Source organism: Mytilus californianus, unplaced genomic scaffold (assembly GCF_021869535.1).
Source record: "Mytilus californianus isolate M0D057914Y unplaced genomic scaffold, xbMytCali1.0.p SCAF_11, whole genome shotgun sequence".
Taxonomy (NCBI): domain Eukaryota; kingdom Metazoa; phylum Mollusca; class Bivalvia; order Mytilida; family Mytilidae; genus Mytilus; species Mytilus californianus.
This window is the reverse complement of record NW_026262593.1, coordinates 14525494-14546235: the sequence shown is the minus strand read 5'-3', so window position 1 is coordinate 14546235 and position 20742 is coordinate 14525494. Positions and strand designations below refer to the sequence as shown.

Here is a 20742-nt window from a genome sequence, read left to right as displayed (position 1 = left end):
CATTCTTGTCATTTTGGTATTTTATGGAGAGTTGTTGTATTGGCAAAGATAAGTAGAATCATAAAACAATTAAAAACACACATTACAGAATACTTATGAATATCGACAAATTATAATTTTATGATTATGAGGAATTTATAAATTCACATTTGATTGATATCATAATTAAGATATGTATTCTTCAAGATTAGATCCTTATGAATAAAAGACAATATTTTTCACCCAGAACCGCTTCAAACAAATAACATCACACTTTTTAATGAACATGCATTCATATACTCTATCTTGCTAGCTGTTTTGAAAGCAGAAACTATCCATTTGTTAATCAATACAAGGATTGAAACGCGTCTCATTAAGCATTTGTATCCAGGTACGAGTCGTTGCAGTGTAAACGCTTATAGAATGAATTAGAATACCAGAACCATATACATTATATATCTGAAACACATACAGCTTATGTTGTTCATATTACTTTTTAAATGATGTTGTGACAGCTTAAATATGCGAAAAATCAAAACGGTAGATACGTCAATGAGACAGAAAACTAACAACACAAATAGCCAATCGACATACCGTTCATAGGTAACCTACAATAGAGATAGTGCTATTATATAAATACTATGGATTATCTACCCTAGGAATAGAATACCTTAGCTGTAAAAGCTTTGCAAAATAAAGGCAACAGTAGTATACCGCTGTTCGAAATTCATAAATCGATTGAGAAAAAAACAAATCCGGGTTACAAACTAAAACTGAGGGAAACACATCAAATATAAGAGGAGAACTACGACACAACAGAAACACAACATTAAAATGTAACACACACAGAAACGGACTATAATATAACAATGGCCAGTTTCCTGACTTGGTACAGGAAATTTTATGACCTTTTGGACTTTTGGATCCCTAATTGCTGACTTGGTACAGGACATTTTAAAACCTATTGGACTTTTGGATCCTTAATTCTCGTCAACTTCGTACTTTATTTGGCATTTTAAACTTTATTCAAGCGTCACTGACGAATCTTTTGTAGACAAAACGCGCGTCTGGCGTACAAATTTTAATCCTGTATCTATGATGAGTTTATTGATATAGCAAGAGTGTTGTATGCAATGTTAAATACAACAGACCACATCAGTAATCTCCACTCGACTCATCTGAAAAAGACATACAAAAACCACAACGAGCACCACGTGGTCCAGATAGCCTAACTTGGTCTATAAAATAAAATTGAGAATGGAAATGGGGAATATGTCAAAGAGAAAACAACCCGGCCAAAGAGCAAATAACAGACGAAGGCCACCAATGGGTCTTCAACGCAGCGAGAAAATCCCGCACCCGGAGATGGTCCTCAGCTGGCCCCTAAATAAAAATGTGTACTAGTTCAGTGAAAACGGACGTCATACTAAACTCCAAAACATATAAATGAACTAAAATTAAAAAAAACATACAAGACTAGCAAAGGCCAGAGGCTCCTGACTTGGGAAAGGCGCAAAAATGCGGCGGGGTTAAACATGTTTTGTGAGATCTCAACCCTCCCCCTATACCTCTAGCCAATGTAGAATAAAAAAACACACAGCGATACACACAGTAAAAAGAAGTCCGAGTCCGATGTCAGAATAGGTAACAAAAGAAACGAAGCAAAATGACAATGATACATAAATTAACAAAGGACTACTAGCAGTTACTGACATTCCAGCTCCAGACCTCAATTAAACTGATTGAAAGATTATGTCTTCATCATATGAAAATCAAGTACAATCCCTCTTGTTAGGGGTTTAGTATCATACCATCATAAAATATATGAGAAGAACATAACCCATGTCAACAACTGGTTTTAGAATAAATGTGTTTATTTCCGATGCAAAAACCCTATGAGTGAATCAATGTCAATACCAAAATATGCAATCCTTAATGACTTGAGAACAGTATCGTAATTATATCCCTTCCGAATAAGTCTGTTTAAAAGTTTGATTAGCTTTTGAGGTGAATGCCGACATTTTTGTGCTGTGTAAAGAATATTACCATAAAAGATTGGATGTGAAATACCTGAACGTATAAGATGTCTGCATGTTAATTTATATTTACGAATGATGTCCTATGCATACAATTTGAGAGGGTTAAACCAGATTGACGTGCTTGCAAAACACCCCTTTTGCCTATCTAGATCTACATGTCGTAAAACTATGCAATACAGACATTGAGACACCTGGATAGTGCATTTACCAACTATTAAACATTAAAGTCAGCTTATTATAAGATACTGGTACTCCAGTAAATCGCACAAGTTGTTATGTATACACAGTAATAGGACCATCGTCGTCATTTAACGTTTGTGACTGTCAAGTTGAAATCATACCTTTTTCGTCTACTTCGTTTTTGATTTTTTAGAAATTGTAATATGTAAAAAAGTCAGTGATATTATTTATATTATATCTTGGTATTGAATAATATCTACATTACAGGTAACGATATATCCTGTTTTAATTGTCTTCATGGGAGAGATATTATACATTGTGTTAATTGACTGAGAAAAACTCATGCATAGCTCTGGTTCCTTGACCGGGTTTTACTATATTTTGTTCCTTTACCGGGTTTTACTATATTTTTGTTCCTTTTTTTTTTTTTTTTTTGTCATCTGTTGAACGTTTGTTTCAGGTTATGGATGTTCAAATATTTTTTAATCTCGAGCATTTAGAACATTTTGTTTTAACCTGATGATACGAATAGCTAAATAAAATGTTTAGATCTATATATTTTAGTATATCACAGAGAGTTTTCATATCATATTCATTTTCATGATTAATAACCTATTCAAACTATGAATAGTTTTGTTCTTGCACTCTCAGAAGAGGATTTCTCAGCAAGGAGCAAGGCATTTTCTTCCTTATTCGACACTCTCAAGCGAGTTTATATTGAAAAAGTCGAGCATGTTTTTTGTTTAATAGTGTGGTGGCCTCTATACTTAACTATGCGTCTGAAATTTGGGAATTTCATCGAGCCAATGACAAAGAACTCGTTCATAATCTATCGTTTTGTATTAAAACTTGGTAAAAATGTACCAATCGCCTTTTTATGTGGTGAACTTGGTCATTTACCTATGTTCATTTTAAGAAAACATAGACTTATAAAGTTTTGGTTGCATATAACATATAATAATCCTAATAAGATATTTATAAAAATGTACGTATTGATGCTTCAAATGGTAAGAGAAACTGGGTTTCAAATGTGCGCGATTTACTTTTCAGTTTAGGTCTAAACTTTGTATGAAATGACCAAGAGAACATTAATATTTCTTTTGAATATATAAAATGTCGAAAAACGATCAATACTACCAGAACTGGTTCGCTATTTTGAATGATTGTGAAAAACTGTGTTTACAGATGTATATAGAAAATTAAAAAATGATTTTTTTCTAGAGGATTACTTAAATTATGATTAATAGTAATTTACTCACTACACTACGTAGTGGAACATGAAAACTGAATATAGAAGTTGGTCGTTTTGACAATATTGCAAGAGAAAATCGTATATGTACATGTTGTTATATGAATTGTATAGAAAATGAGTATTATTTTGTATTGGTTTGTCCTGCCTATAGATCATTGAGGCTACAGTTTTTACCTAAGTATTATTGTTCGTGGCCAAATAATAGAATACTTGCATTTCTTTTGCAAGCTAGCTCATAGAATTCAACCAAAACAATTGTGTAAATTTCTTAATGCGGCATGGAAGCTAAGATCACAAATTATAATTGCATAACAGTTGTAGTTCTGTGCTTGCTTTGACTTTATTGTGTTATTCTCTGTTTACTGTCATCATTGTCATTTTATATTATGTTATTTTGCTATAGCATTATGTTTGCTTCTGCAATAAAATATTTATTCATTCATTCAATAAATAACATTTTTGCTGTTAATAAAATAATAATCAAATTCAAAACATGATCAAGGCAAAAGCCGGTTGTACACGACGTGAATTAAATCGAGGAATTTATTACCCTCGTCACTCAAGAGACAACATTAATTAACAGTTTAATTGGAAACCGTACGCGTTAATGCTACATGTGCATTTCACTTTCACTGCTCTTGCATTTGGTTCTTATTCTTTGCTTTATTTTCTGTAATGTGTTTTTGGGATATTTTTTAATTGCTCGTGTATTTTCTTTCGTAACTGATGGAGTCTAGTATCTTCTGTCCAGAGGAATCCTTCACATGTTTTTTTTTCGAATTTCACAAACGGCCATATTTGCAATAAAGTAAATTGAAATGTACCGCCATGGCTTAACGATAATGGTATGATAAAAGTAAGATGACAATCTTCTATGGTATCCGACCTTTTTAATGACCATGACTTACATTTGTTAGATTTTAACACGAGTATTATAACAGGTGTCATTGATGGAGCAGAAAATACAAAAACTATACATATCAAGTAATATGATAAGTGTAGTTAGTTGTAGTTGTGTCTTTTTGAAGTTGTCGCCTTTAATAAAAATAACTTTTCACAAATACATGCTATTTTCCCGTATATCACGTGATTAAATGTTTAAGTAAAGTAGTCTGATTTGTACTTAGTAGTAGATATACTCTGCTTTAATCTTATGCACAATTTGTTAATTTGCCATCGTGATTGTTTATATACAGTTGAGTGTCAATTTAATCGCTTTTCGTTTTGTTATTTCCAAAGTGGAGTTCGCAGAATATTCCTGACTTGACAGCTGTTAATCAAACGAAATTTGAAGCAGGGTACAAGGAAGACGGGTGCATGAGTTATTTACCACATGAAAAAAGGTTGTGTCGGAAAAGGAGGACATATCTTTGCAGCAGCCTTAGAAAGTGAAAATGTCATTTATGGAAAGGATCGTGAGTCTCTAATAAAAAAATATTAAAGAATCTTGATTTTATTTCCTCACATTATGAGATCAATGAGATATAACAGTATATTATAGGTTCCTAGTACCGCTTTATCCCGCAACGATGTGTTATATACCAAGAAAACATTACTATTCTGAATCAAGTAAACTCTAACACGAGCTTTTCGACAAACTAACCAATGTTACTTTACGGATCTTATTATCTGTGAAAGTTGTTAACGTCGCTTTACCTCATTCGCTCTCTGTAATTGTTCGGTTGAAATGTTTTACGTTGTTACCTTTGTGTAAAATTTTAAAAGTAACAATATACAGAAACACTTTCATATGCGGTTATTCATTTGACTTGTTCTTTTCAACGGAACGAATCTATTTCAATCAATCAAGCTTAAATACAAAACATTAACGATTTAATTACGTCTTTTTCACAAGTGTCGTTGAAATCGCTCAGATAACAAAACACATTTAGTTTTAAATAAATAATTACAAGATCAATTGTGTGTGTTTTCATGTTAAAATCAAGGTAAGCGAAGACAGTCATATTTAAGATTTCTTTTACATTGTCAATTAGCGATTTCTTCTTTTTTTAAATCTGAAAGGATGCAAAAGTAGTCATTTAATGATTCAACTGAAATGCTGCTTTTCAATAAATTTTTGGCCGCAAAAGTTCTGTTTTATCTTATTTTTTCTAATTTTTACAACTATTTTCATCTAAAATTGATACTTGACCAAACTATTAAAATGATGTTATTAGAATTACGAACAGAGTATCTGACAAGTTGCTGCCCAATGGTCAAACAGTTACCAATTATTTAGCTTGCTAATATTTTGATCATTAGACATAATGGACGACTTTGTGATTACTTAAGCAAAAATTCTGAAATTAAATGTCAGAGCTCGTATAATACATATACAATATAGACTGCAAAAATAAACTATGTATTTTTAAAATCTGATTTAAGAATATCATTTTTATGACTTAAAGAAATCAAACGAACTGTGCCGACAAGACTGTAACTTTCTTAATTGGTTTGATTATGAATATCAATATTTTTATCTTATTTGACAGAGTTCCAAATAAGGTAGATGTTCCCATCAACATGGCAACTGAAAACATGGAGCTTTTCTGTGGTCCATGCTCAATAAGTCGTAAAAAGTCTAAATCAACTAGATGGTGCTTAGAGTGTGAAGAAGGACTTTGTGATGATTGTGTTGACCACCACAAACGGATGAAAATGTCACGTGGTCATACAACAATAGACGCCAATCAGTATGAAAAACTTCCATCTTTCATTCACACGATCAACCCCGACTGTACCGAGCACAAACGGAAATTAGAACTATATTGCCCATCTCATAAGGTCCAATGTTGTATGCAGTGTGTCCTTACTGACCATCATAAATGTATCGATGTGACGCCGTTAGAAAGTGTGGCTGCTTCAGTCAAGTCGTCGTCTGCCTTTCATGAACTTGATAGAGATATCGAAGGTGTGCTAGGAGACTTAGAAAAGGTGGCAAGAAGTCGGTCTAATAATTTGAATAGAATCACAGAGGAAGAAGCACGAATTAAAAGTGAAATATTGACATTAAGAACACAGTTTAACGAACATTTAGACAAACTGGAGGACAAAATATCAAACGATTTACAAGTAATTGAATCTCTCGAGAACTCAAAGATTGATGCTGTTCTTCGAGAAGTAAACGAGAGGCGCGATAATTTGGTTTCACTACAAAAAGATCTGAAGGGCATAAAATTGCATGCCACTGATATACAAGCATTCAATGGCATTAGACATACAGAATCCCAGCTGGAATCAAGCAAAAGTTACTTGCAGTACTTGCAAACGAGTGATACGACCGTAGATGTGGATATTTCTTTTGAAACTTCCCCCAGTGTCAAACTCATCATGAGTAAAATTACATCGTTCGGTAAAATAAATGTAGTGACTGCGCATAAATCTGCTTTACATCCAGTGGTTCGATCTAGATCTCTTACAACACCAAGATCATCAAGAGAAATTACTTTAAAAAGCGGTAAAACATCACTAACTCAAATCCCTGAAGCAATTCGACACGAAATTGATGTAAGGAAAATCTCACTACTTTTTCATAGGAAAATATCAATTCCTGTTGGACAACTTGGTATAATTTCTAGTATTATTAGGTTAATCGACAAAAAAATAATGGTGGCCGAGTCGTCCTACAAAAATGGTCATCTCTATTTATTCAACGCTTTAGGGAAATATCTAAAAGAAATAAAAATAACTGGCGATCCATGGGACGTAACTCAGTTAGATGGAACAACCATCGCTGTCACATATCCCGACCAAAATGAAGTGAAACTTATTAACTGTATGAATGGGGATATTATAGACACGATTCCATTACAAAAGTCGGGATGGGGACTTTGTAGTGATGACTATGCTATTTTTGTTGGCATGAAAGGCAACGAGCTACTGGAATTAGATTACTTTGGAAACAGGATCAAGAGTACAACTATCAAGTCGAGGCTAGAAAACTTCCACATCGGTTCAGACAGCATTTACTACACAGACCCTAAGAAACATTTGTTGTATTGCGTTTCTGTAACGGGTACGTTGATGTGGACGTACCAAAATGAGTACATGAGAGGGCCTCAGACCGTAACAACGGACAAATATGGTAATATTTTCGTCGCGTGCAGTGATAATCATTGCATTGTAGTTATTTCTCCTGATAGAAATAAAATTCGGATACTACTTGGGAAAAGTGTTGGACTAGAACGTCCTCAAGCTATTTATATTGACAAAGAAAACTCCGTTCTACTGGTAAGCAATCGGAACGGAAAATTTGCCGCAATGTATAAAATTGTGTATCGATAATATTATTTATGTGCATTGGGAATAAATTTAAAGGATCTTATTTATTTGAAATCTCGCTAACATTTATTTTTGCAATGCAATATCTGGAGATGGTAAAAAATCCCGGTACACAGAGATCATGTTTAATTTGTAAATGTTTTAACTCTAGCTTTTATCATTAAATTCCAGCAAAAACATAAAATGAGAGATTTCATATATCCTTTAAGGTGGACTTGATTCGAATTCCCTAATTTGAATCAATATATACAAATATAGATATGCAAGTACTTAGGTGACACATCTATAGATTTTCACGCTTAAATGTCTTACAAACATAATCCATTGTATTCATTTTTCAAAGAAGTTCACTTTATTTTGACCAATGCCACATAGAGGATAATTATATGTCAATCTAAATGTGACGGAAAACGATTGAATACAAGATGAAAGTTGGGTACCAAGAGACTATATTTATATTATAAAAGAGTATCGTTTAAGTTAGTAAGTAAAAGGCCGTACGGTGATCTATAGTTGTTAATTTCTGTGTCATTTGGTCTCTTGTGGAGAGTTGTCTCATTGGCAATCATACCACATCTTCTTTTTTATATTTACATTGTATTTGAAATTTTTTTGAAAAGAAGTCATCAGGTAAATGAGCAGTGCAATACATTGTAGGCTGTACTTTTCACAATTATTATAATATCCATTATTGTTTCTTTCGGGACACATCAACGGAAACTGCAGAGCTTGCAGATTGAACATGTTTAACACGTGTATCGAAGTCGATTTAGCTATGAGCATTTTGTTGAGTGATAACGAATATGTCAAACTTAATCTTATTTTGAACACAAATCTTGTTGTGTTTGTTTGTTGGTATATAAACGCAAATTCAACCACTTTGGTTATATTATGACGGAAAGTTTTTATTGGAGGTGGTAGCCTGAATACTCGAAGAGAACCACCGACCTTAGACATGAAAAGGTATTCCTTGTCAATTAAGATCGGAGTCGAACACATTTCGCCGCGAACGGGATTAGGGCCCTTATGCATAAACCCACTTAAGTTAAGAACTAATTTATCGTAGGACATGTAGAAAAATCCGTCCATTCCAAATCTTAACTCAAGTAGCTTTATGCAAACGGGCCCTGAACTCGCAACCTTAGAGTTGAGTGTCTAGTGATCACTTTAGATGAACTATTTAGACCACTCCGCCCCGACGGATGGTCATTAATACCAGCAATCTAGTTAATTTGATGGTGATCTTTCAACTGTACTGTAAGTAGTGGTTAGTAATAGTAGTTATATGGCCGACCGCTCGATTGATTGATTTAAATACACAAACCACTGTTATTACCGTTACTATGGGTTTCAATAAATAAATTGTAAATGTATCATATATATTAAATAGCATGCCATGTTTTATTGCTTATAATAAACTGTTTTTATATCATTGCATGTCATTACTTAAATACATGTATCGTTGATATATTTGCAAGGTCAGTCATTTCCCTGGATCCAATGTGTTTTTATAACACTACTTAAAATATCAATTGTTAAATTTACATACACAATATCATCGTTTTATGTTCATGTTACCGCCATACTACTTTTAATGATAGCTTTAATGGCAACAAAAAGTTTTCATTCGTGAACTCGGTGTGACTTTTTCGACGTTCCACTGTCGACGGTTGATTATTTTTGAAAGTTGACAGAATTAGGGACCACATCAAAAGTTCAATGTAGGATAAAAACTTTAATTCACATAGATTTTTCCTGGACCCCACCCACCCCCTTGCAACTTGATTTGGAAAATATTGATTAACTGGTATAGGCATATGCCTGTAAAGAATGTTTTAATGCTGTTTAGCATGTAATATCATGAGTGTTGTTTTATCAACAATAATTGATTGTTAGTTGCTTAACATTCAGTGGCAAATATTTCATGCATGTTCATGACGAAAACAAATTAGCAATACATACAATAGGTAAGTCCTGTAAAAGGGATTGACCAGGATAAAAGACTTGAAATTTGGACCGCCTCTTTAGTCTTGCACAGGCCACGTACAGACCCCTCTAAAGTTGTTACAAGGGTTACTGGTGTGTATAGAGCATGACACTATCTAGATGGCTTTCAAATCTTGTGTTGATCTGTATTATGCTTCACTAAAATTCAAAACTACCATTTAATTATGGTTCCAATGACAAAGATACCATGAAACAGTTCACTTTTGAAATTTTCTGTTTGTAGTGTTCTTCAACTTAGTTTGAGTTAGCCTTCAAACTGTTTTGATTATAGTGCTACTGGTGCGTCTTATGCAGACGAAATGCGCATCTGGCGTTCCAAATTATAAGCCTGTTATTTTCGTTGAGTTTTTCTTGCAAAACTTGCAGCATGTTTGACATCCATCCCATCCCCAAACTATGTGAATTAAGTTTTTTAGTCTACATTGATTTGTCGATGTTGTCCCTAATGCTCTTGAAATTATTATTTCAGGACTTACCAAAACGATTTTTAGTTCTTTTAACTTATTTTTTGGCCAGAGAGCTTTAATAGGCTATAATTTGTTATCTGGTTTTCGCATTCATTTAACTTAAACAGACAACATAAAATTTGAAATTTTTGTAAAATGAAGTAAAGTTGAAATAAATATTTTCTATTGTTGAACTAATTTTCTGTGCATCCGCACTTCATACTGAAATTGTGCGCACGATGGAAGCATTAAATTCTTATAATTACATTTTAATCATTGTCTTCAACTATGAAATTTCGAGATATATCTCGAGTTTCGTTTGTTTTCCTATGCATCTTAGAAACGTTTTCATTGAAAGAACGTGCAGTCATGAATGTCGAATTTTATTGAGAAATACAATTTGATTTTTGAATTCCTCGCGATTGCTTTTAGCCAATCAAAAGTACGGATTCTTATGAAAAATACCAGTTATGTAATTATTATCGCTACCAATTCACGCTATCTATTGTCTATTGTCTCGGATGGTATGATTGGTGTGGTCTTTTGCACGGTCTTAAAATGCTTGATAATTAGTGCTATTCATTTTAAATCCCAGTGAACTTGATATTAATGATACTCCTAGAACTAGAAAGTTTGCTTCATATCGTGATCTTTTCCTCGATATTGACACAGATGGACGACTTTAAACTAGATTTTATGACAAACGTGATGATTTCAACTTTCCAAATGCCATCTTCTTATTTCTCAGCAGTAATTTACTCTGTTGATGCGTAAAGTTCGTCTACGTTCAAACAATACGGACTTCATTAGCAAGAATGTGCTGCTTACACAAAACCCGCTCAAACAAAGTTATGAGAAAGAACGACTGATATCGGCACTAAATAAGTCTTACTGTTACATTGAGTGAAAGTAAAGTAAAGATTGAGTAACAGGAAACTAAAGGTTGAATAATGGAGAACTTAAGATTGAGAAACAGGAAATTAAAGATTGATTAACAGGAAGCTTAACATTGAATAAAAGGAAACTAAACATTTAGTAATTAAGGATTGAGTAACAGGAAGCTTAACATTGAATAACAGGAAGCTTAACAGTGAGTAACAGGAAACTAAAGGTTGAGTAATGTAGAACTTAAGATTGAGAAACAGGAAACTAAACATTGGGTAACATGAAATAGAAAAACCCTGTTACACATACAGGAGTCAAATTGCACTTTGATAAGGTAAACAGTTCCACAGTTCGCGATCGAAGTGTAAGATCCTTGTAACTGTACGTATTTAAAAAAAATCTGTACGATACATGTAAAATTCCTAAAAATGTGTTCATACTAAGATGAATAACTCATGGAAAGTGTTTTCCTTACATATTTGGTACTTCTTGGTATTCTATCAGATATTTAGACAAACACGTCCATCCCAAATCCTTTCATTTCTTGCAATTACAGACATTTCAATTTATCTTTGACAATTCAATTATAGTTATATGCCTGGGTAATATATGAACATTTATTTGTTCAGTCTGTACGGACATACGTCTTCCAAAATTTTAAACATCCAAAAACTCGTATAATATCTCTTGTACCTTTTTGCCATTTAAGGTTGCTGTCTGTTGGAATTTTCCCAACATTTTCTTTCACAAATAACAATTGAAAGTGACTGTTGTAGATATGTGTATGTATCATGGATAACAATTTGTGATATGTTGTACATCAAAAACAAGACATAATTTTGACTGAACAGTTTTTATGCATTCAAATGCATACGTTAGTGGTAAATAAAATATTTGTGGTGAAGACCCTCATGATCAGATACAAATGAATAATTACATTGTCAAGTACGACATTTCACCCATAACTTTTCAATTCAAATTTATAAATTTAAAGCCATACATAAAACGTTTATTAAAATGTTTAAAAATAGTGATCTGTAATAAAACGTTAAGTTGGAGGATTTTACAACATGAAAGAGGTGCTAAAAGCGGGAACAGATAAAACTGTTTTTGTAAAATTTTGCATTATGTATAAAACAAATCCATAATTACATTCAATTAATGGACAACAATTAAGAAAAAGTTGATTACTATTTGAAATCGATAATTTCACACTTTATTGAATTTGCAATTTACATTTTATTAGCGTGTTAATTTCTGTATCCCTCTACGCAAAGGCCTCGGCATACTTTGTGCATAGTAATCAGCTCAGCAACGAATATTTCATTCATTTAATTCTGACTGTGTATCTACATTTATTTTTAAGTCCTTAAGATGGAGGTCAGATCGCAGCCGCTTCCGGACAATTTTTGTTTATTCGTAAGTATCATTTGATCACTTAATTTTACTATTTTCTTAGAAACTAGCATTTGTCTTTATTTAGAGACTAGCATTTGTCCTTTTTTTAAACAATAAACATCTATGAGTTGTGCTAGTATTTCAAATAAACAATTTATATCGATAAAACTTTAAAATTCCGTGTAACTATAAAAAAAAGGAGATATGAGACACAAGTCTCCAGCAGAGACCAAATGACACAGAAGTAAACAACTATAGATCACCGTACGGCCTTCAACAATGAGCAAAACCCATACCGCATAGACAGTTATAAAAGGCCATGATATGACAATTGTAAAACAATTCAAACGAGAAAATTATCGGCCTGATTTATGTACAAAACAATGAACGAAATACAAATATGATATACAGCAACAAGCGACAACCACTGAATTACAGGCACATACAGAATGTGGCAGGTGGGCGTCAAAACCCTTCCCCCTTACCTTGGAAGGTGTAACAGCACAACATATGAAAAACTATAAAAATCAGTTGAAAAGGTCTCAACTTAACAGATCGATACAGTGCAGAAAAGCAAGTTTTAAAAACGGAGACCAGACGTGGCCGGGTATTTATACATCCCAACAACAAAAAAGACCCTAAATACAGATCGGATAGTACTCGCAGTTACTGACAGCTAGTTCAAAGCCAATAACAACTGATAAAAAATCATGTATTTAAGACTAAAGTATCAATCAGTACACAATCAGAACATCCAGTGGATTTAGTGTAAAGACGTCAATAACAGTCGGAGAAAAACATGACCTTTTATTAAAAAAAACAATTTTTTTTAATCTCTGACAACATATCCAATTCTCATAACATGCGGATAACCGATTTTTAATCTCTTTGTTCTTTTTTTTTAAATCTATAAACCAATCTGCATGTATCTTACATGAATATTCATTACAAAATGTCTTATTTAAAATGGGTTGACCAGGATTTAGGTTAGAGGTATTGGTTTTGTTTATGGCACGACTAACTGATCACGGTCAAACAAATTAGCCATCCATATGTGGTTTTTTTTTCACTATTGACCAGAAATATCCGAAATATGGCTTATGGTAACGTTTCTCACTGTTCCAAATGTAAATTTGATGCATAAAATTTAATATATTAATACCTTAATTTACACAAAAAAAAAACTATATTTTAGACTGAGCCAGTATAACATCCTAAATCTTCCCTGAGCGCGAATTCTTTTAAATCTATTAAATTAGATATTTCCCCTGTATTGGTTTCACTCGCACAGTCAAAACAGAAAAGTTATGCAATTCCTCAGAATTTGAATATATACAAATTTTGAAAGGTTTGGAGATATACTTGAAAGACTTTTCAACAATTGTGCATGTACTTATAAAGTCGTAATGTTATTAATTTTGAAATATTGTTGTTGATTAATTGATTGTTAGTTGCTTAACGTCCAGTGGAGATGTTGTTGAATGAAATTTCGTAAAAATATGACATGCTTGTAATTTTTGTCGAGGGACATCCTTTACAGTACTGACTTAATTTGTATCATAGGTACTTGGGGACAGGACAATTGTTTGTGCCTTTCCCCTCTTTTCCAAAATCCGTTTTTTAAAAGTTCAATTATTTTCGTATATTTCTGTTTTAGACTTACATAAATATACTAGACTCAACATGTGTTTACTATTTACTATCAATTACTAGTTTACTATCCACAGCTGTCACTGATAATATGTAGAGAAACCAGTGACCTCAGTGGATAGTAAACTATCAGTTAATAGTAAATAGTAAATAACTAGGGTTGTTTTCTAGAATATTTATGAGAGTCTAAAACAGAAAAAACACAAAAAAATTTAAAATTAAAAGAAAAAAAATAAAGGATTTGGGAAAAATGGGACAGGGCAAAGCAAAATTGGCATGTACCCGAAGTGCTTGTACTTACGGTTTTCAGCTGTGCTCATTATATAACAATAATGATTTTTTATTGTTAGTTGCGACAGTATTTTTGCTGTAGACGAAAACGACAATGGAATCCAATCAACCAAAGGAAACCAAAAGTTCGACGAGAGAGGAGCCGTGTTGTAAGTGTAAATAATAAGGATAATTACATTAACTTAAGGACTTTATGACTTTTTAATCGTCAACGTCTAAATTTTTGTCAGAACTGGAGCTCTGTTGGTATGATGCAGAATAAGAGTTATGATTTTTTTAAGTCAAAATCCAGTGCTAAAGAAGTAGCTCTATCGCTGGAGACGTGCATATAAAAATAAGGAGATGTGGTATGAGTGCCAATGAGACAGCTATCCACCAAAGTTTAAATGAAGTGGATGTAAGAAATTATAGACAACCGTACGGCCTTCAACAATGAGAAAACCCTATACCGTATAGTCGGCTATAAAAGGCCCCGACATGAAAAATATGAAACAATTTAATTGAGAAAACAAACGGCCTTATTTGTACGAAAACAATTTGCGAAAAAACAAAAATGACAGACATGAACAACAGGCTCCCGACTTTGGACAGGCACACACAGAATGTGGCGGGGTTAAACATGTTTCAAGGCGCCAACCTTGAAGTTCCCCATAACCTGGGACAGTGGTGTAACGGCACAACACATGAACAAAATATGCAAAACAATAAACGAAAAACAAATGTGAGAAACATAAAAAAAAAACGACAACCACTTAATTCCAGGCTTATTTTTGGAAAATCGAATGCCCATAGAGAAACAATTGTTAGTTACCGAAAGGTTGTATTAATTTCTATGAACTAGTAGAGTCACTGCCTGTAATCTGCATTACATCTAAAAGGCTCGGATTTAAATCCCGAACATTGGAGTTTACATCTCTAACGCTGGACTATATATCTTTAGCGCTGAACTTTACATCTCGAGTACTGGATTTTTCGTCCATAGAGCAAGACTATGTCTTCAGTACAACTTAAGACTGTACATCTTCTGCGCTTGACGTTATACTAATATCTCAAGCGCGGGACTTTTACACCATCAGCGCTAAATAATTTAATATATCTACAAAGCTAGACTTTACATCAGAAGCGCTGGAGTTAAAAAGTTAACATTTATTGTGCAAGAGTTTATAAAAATAGCTAAATAAATAAACAAACTGTATTGCATTTCAAAAATCCGAAATTGCTTTTATTTTTTTATTTTTTTTCTTTCTTTCAAAAATAAAACTTGGTTTTTTTAGCAATTCTGCCAGGTTTTTTTTTATGTTTATTTTTGTGTTTGTATTCTTTCTTTTTTTTTTTGCCACCAGACATTTGCAGCAAAAGTAAACAAGGTGGAGCCACTATTTGTACACCAGGAGTCATTAGATGAAACATGTTCAGACGACAATAGCGATCACGGGCTCTCATACGACGACCGACTGAAGGCTAGTGAAGAAAAAGCTTCCGAAGAAAATTCTTCAACAACAGCCTTACTAGATGAACGGTTTTCAGATAGATCATCATCGGAATCGGAATACGAAGAAGGAGAGATTTTAACAGTTGAAGGTATAATAACAAATTCAAAAGCAAAAGGATATTAATTTGCACTGATTTTCGATCAAAAATTTCTTTTCTTTTATACATTATTTATTTGTAAGTACATTGTATACATTCTTCGAGTCCACTCAAATAAAACGATGACCACTATTTTCAGTGCTATGATTGCATTATTCGTTTACGTTAGATTCAGACTAGCATATTATTTGTAAACTTGTCAAATCATCCTATGGTTAAGGCAATAATTCCAATAGACAGTTTAGTGATAGCAGGCCCGTAGCTAGGGGGTTCGAGGGATTCGTACGTACGCCCTTTTGAAAACAAATAAGCACTATTAAATTCGACGTTCTGTTTGAATTGTGTCTACATGTATTAAAGTTGAGATTTTGTTTGGCGTGAGCCGATGTCACCCCCTACCCCCCGGTACGGGTCTGGATAGTTTCGGTCATACATATAACAATAAGAAGATGTGGTATGATTGCCAATGAGACAACTCTCCTCAAGTGAACAAATGACACAGATTTATTTATATATCTTGGCTAAACAATCAGTCTGCTATTATACAGTTTCAATCTATGATACACTCAAGTTTTCAAGATAATCAACACAAATGTTAAAATTGGTCTTAAAGATGATTCTGCTATAAAATGTCAATTGATCAATTGAGTTAAGCGTTTATGTAGACTTTTATTTTATTGCTTTTACATTTTATACTTCAAAGATAATAGGCAAAGGCCTTAGAATTAGAAACTAATTGTTAGTTAAGTGTATTCAATAGGGAAGAATGTACCAAGGGAACAATCAAAACTCGTGATCATAAGACGAAGAAAAACAGACACCATGGTCAAAAATTAAAATGTCGAAAAGACAAGCAACAATCTTCAAACAACTATACAGAAACCTAAAAATCGAGCTACACGAACTCCAACATATACTAGGGGTGATCTAAGTTCCTCAAGAAAGAAGGTGGGAACCCGTCGTGTTGTTCATGGCAAGTACAAATGCGGTGACATGTCGCATTTGATGATGACATTATAGAGGAAAAGAGTTGGAACACTCCATCGTCATTTGTAACACAGATATTCCATAACAGTCAACCAAATTGTTACGGCGTTCGTAAATATTTCGAAGCGATGACTTCACTTTACCAAAAAAAAACCATTGTAAGCAGCAAAGTTCTAACAAAGAAATTTTAATAGGAAACGCAGGCTTTGGAATATTGAATCATCTTGGAGATAAGTGATATACGCTTCAAATTGACGTATCTTTTGATCTTTTGATCTGTAATAGCTTATAATTCTTGCTGTGTGCAGTTCCACCTGTTTATCTATTTTAATAGTTTCAAGATGATGATAAAAAACGTTTAGATTAAAAAAAAAACAACAACAACACCAAATATCATTATAAGCCAATAATCCGTTTCCGCTGTGTGTAATAAATTTGGTAGAAATGTAATGGCGGTAGATGTTGACTTTCTGAGCACATATTCAACAATTCCATGCGTCTATTATGGTGTTCTAAGAGATAAGACATCAACTCCCATTAAACCCTTATACATTATACTTCATTTAAAGACAAAGCGGACATGGTGGTGTAAAGCGGGAACTCCAGGACCAAGTCGTTTTAGATAATTGTGGAAAGGTTTTAATTTCATTAGCAAGTTAGATTTAGTTCGGGAGAATTATTGTTTGCAAAATATTTAACGGACGCCAAATGAAAGTTAATTATAGAATGATGAATCTTGTGTTTGGTCAGGAAAGCTAAAAAGGCTCAGTTCTTTTTATTTTATTTTTTCTTTTATTATTTCATCTTTTATTGAAGAAATCAAATACCAATAAATTCCGGAATTCAAAATGGTGGCTTCATTTAGTTACAGACAGGTAAACCGTGGATTATATACTCCATCAAATAACATAGCGTTGTGCAGTTAAAATCGTTTTTATAAACTAACTGCATTACATTTTGTGATAAGTTTAAGGCGAAGCATATGTAATAGGTATTTCGGATTTTCATAAAATTGTGTGTGCATCTAGAAATCATATCGTTTGGGAGCTACCATTTGATTTTTATGGGGTGGGCTAGGATGAAATTTGAAAAAAATAGGCAGGACACTAGTTTTGAGTAAAAAAAAGGCAGGATGAAACACTTGCAAAAAAAAAAGTCAGGATGACAATTTAGGTAAAAAAAAGTCAGGATAAACTTTAAAAAAAAAAGGCAGGACCGAACAGAGTGAAAAATAAAAAGGCAGGACAGAGATTACAACTAAAAAAAAATGCAGGACAAATTTTTTCATCCTAGCCCCCCCCCCCCCCCCATAAAAATCAAATGGTAGCTCCCTTAGACCCCTTTAATCACACCTGTACTACTATTACGATATTTATGCAGGGCTAAAACACGAATAGCATTTACTTCGTCTGAAATTATGCCTAATGATGTTAGATCTGCGGGATCTCAGTTCTTGATATAAATGATTTACTCAATCTTTTATTTTGTATAGCTCAACTGTTGTCTTGGCGATAAAAATGTGGTCATTTGGACTGATAAAGATGGACATTCGTTTGGGTTTGCGTACTATATAGATACGTAACCACGTCTGGCCAGAATAGGGACGTTAAATCCGTTTCCTCGTGTTAAGATATTGCATCTTTTGTATAAACACAAGAAACTGGATGTTTGTTCAATGGCATAACATCATAGAATTTTATATCTTTCCCTTATCTATCATACTTCATTTCTTACATTTAAGCTTTTATAGAGAAGTACGTACAAGATACAATTCATGCAGCCCTGGACCAATGGAGAAAAGACTGTGAGCATATTAGTCAGACTGAGTAAGTTAGTTCACTTACAAAAAAAATCAGAATAATTCATTTTAAAACAAATGTAACGGATTTTAACGACAATATTTGCATCTTCAGATTACAATGTAAATAATATATAATTGAGTAAATAAAAATAAGGTGATGTTGTATATGATTGCCAATGAGACAACTATCAACCAGAGACCAAAAGACGAGGATGTAAACAAATGTAGGGTACTATATGGCCTACAGCAATGAGCAATACCCATACCGTATAGTAAGCTATGAAAGGCCACGGCATGGCCATGTGAAACAATTCAGAAGAGAAAAACAACAGCATGATTTATGCTTAAAGCAACCGAGAAACAAATAACGCAAACAGCAACCAAGACAACGGCTTAATTGGATTGCCAAATGTGATTACTTTTAATGAAAACCAAAGTACAACTTAACATGAGAGCAATGTAAAGCTCTTATTTTGCATATTAGCTTCATTTGTGTGATACGACACAAAGTTTTTTTTTTATTTTTTATATATATTGCATACTCTTTCTCACAAGACATGCATGCACTTTACTATTCCTTTCAGTTCATAAAATAAATATGTTGAAATCCTGCATGTATATTTCCCTTATACTGCTCTTTGATTATAGGCAGTTGCTATTTGTCCGGCTAGCCGGACGAATAGTACCAGGACTATTTGTCCGGCCAGTTCAATGCGCATGACTGTGAGTGCGAAATACTATCTTCTGCAGCACCAGGGTGTGGCAAATTATATATATGGACATCTATAAAGCAATGTTTTGCAATCTTAAATTGTAAGGCCCCAATTTTATTACTGGTAATTGAAATGGTTGTTTTCTTCAAATAAAATCCAATGCGGTCAATGTATATTAGAAAAAAATCATATATATTCAATGTTATATTTACATATATCTATTGCTTCACATTGCAAAAAGAGGGAGGAAATTACTTGTAAACCAAACTTGGGTCGTGATTGGCTCATGCATTTTAGATTAAGTTAAAGTAAGGATTTTCTTGTTGAAAAAGGTACAAAATTATCATGTCTGAGACTGTTAAACAGATCGAGTTATAGATCCCCTTAACATAAAGTTGTCCATATTTTGAGTTAGGGATGATGAAAGGGTTGGGGTAACACGTGGCGTTCCTTCGGTTTCCAAATCCCTCTTTTCTTTTTACCCAGATCCCACCTTTATTGTCCACTATATTTCATATCCCCACTTTTTATAATCCTATATCCCACATCCCCCACTTTTTTTTAAGTTATACTATCGTATTCCCTTGTCAAGTTCTGAAAACTGGAAAATTATCACAAATATTAATATCCACGTTTTCAGCCATGATCTCAAAATTGAAAATCAGTGATAGGATTACACGCCACCCTTGGTGCTGCTGAAGATAATATTACACTCACTGTCGTACGCACATAAAATGACATGCGCATTGCAATGGCCGGACAAATAGCCCTAGCACTATTCGTCCGGCTAGCCGGACAAATAGCCACTCCGTTGATTATATTACTAATAAATAGTCTTATACAATTATGATTTCCTTTCTTGTAGATTACGAGATATAGAGGAGGAGGAGGATCCAGAATAAATGCTGCGTTAAGGAAAAAATATATTGCTGCGTCAATGCAAAACAATATTATTATTTTTTATTATTTAAATTGTGATAAATTACATGTATTTATTTCAATATATTATAAGTATTTATTTTTATTCTCATAAATAATAAAGGTATCTAATTGCATTTTTAATGTGTCAGTAAAAATGACAATGAATTGAGTTTCCTCCTATGTTACATAGTAGTTTTCATTGACAAATACATAATTTACTACTACGAGAGATCTTTAGACTAAAAAATAGTTACAACGTTTAAATTTAATTGTAACTAACAACAAACTACAGTTTGAATTTAATTTCAATAAAAACTAAACA

General features: G+C 33.2%; 2 protein-coding genes across 2 annotated transcripts; both read left to right on the top strand.

Annotated features, from left to right (window-relative positions):
* Positions 1 to 5946: 5946 nt before the first annotated feature.
* Positions 5947 to 9163, top strand: LOC127719629 (uncharacterized). The gene has a single exon (XM_052225850.1). It carries the CDS (start codon positions 5974 to 5976, stop codon positions 7732 to 7734), a length of 1761 nt encoding a protein of 586 aa, XP_052081810.1. The 5' UTR covers positions 5947 to 5973; the 3' UTR covers positions 7735 to 9163.
* A 3203-nt stretch (positions 9164 to 12366) lies between these two features.
* LOC127719628 (uncharacterized) lies at positions 12367 to 20659 on the top strand. Its single transcript, XM_052225849.1, has 5 exons — positions 12367 to 12488; positions 14468 to 14557; positions 15752 to 15989; positions 18727 to 18811; positions 20365 to 20659. Exons 1-5 carry the CDS (start codon positions 12444 to 12446, stop codon positions 20399 to 20401), a joined length of 495 nt encoding a protein of 164 aa, XP_052081809.1. The 5' UTR covers positions 12367 to 12443; the 3' UTR covers positions 20402 to 20659.
* Positions 20660 to 20742: the final 83 nt, after the last annotated feature.

Excerpts from the sequence above, each read along its gene's own strand:
- LOC127719629 (XM_052225850.1), top strand. The coding sequence starts at position 5,974 with ATGGCAACTGAAAACATGGAGCTTTTCTGTGGTCCATGCTCAATAAGT.
- LOC127719628 (XM_052225849.1), top strand. The coding sequence starts at position 12,444 with ATGGAGGTCAGATCGCAGCCGCTTCCGGACAATTTTTGTTTATTC. Across the intron at positions 12,489-14,467 it reads CGGACAATTTTTGTTTATTC|TTGCGACAGTATTTTTGCTG; the intron begins GTAAGTATCATT and ends TTTTATTGTTAG. Across the intron at positions 15,990-18,726 it reads AGAGATTTTAACAGTTGAAG|CTTTTATAGAGAAGTACGTA; the intron begins GTATAATAACAA and ends CTTACATTTAAG.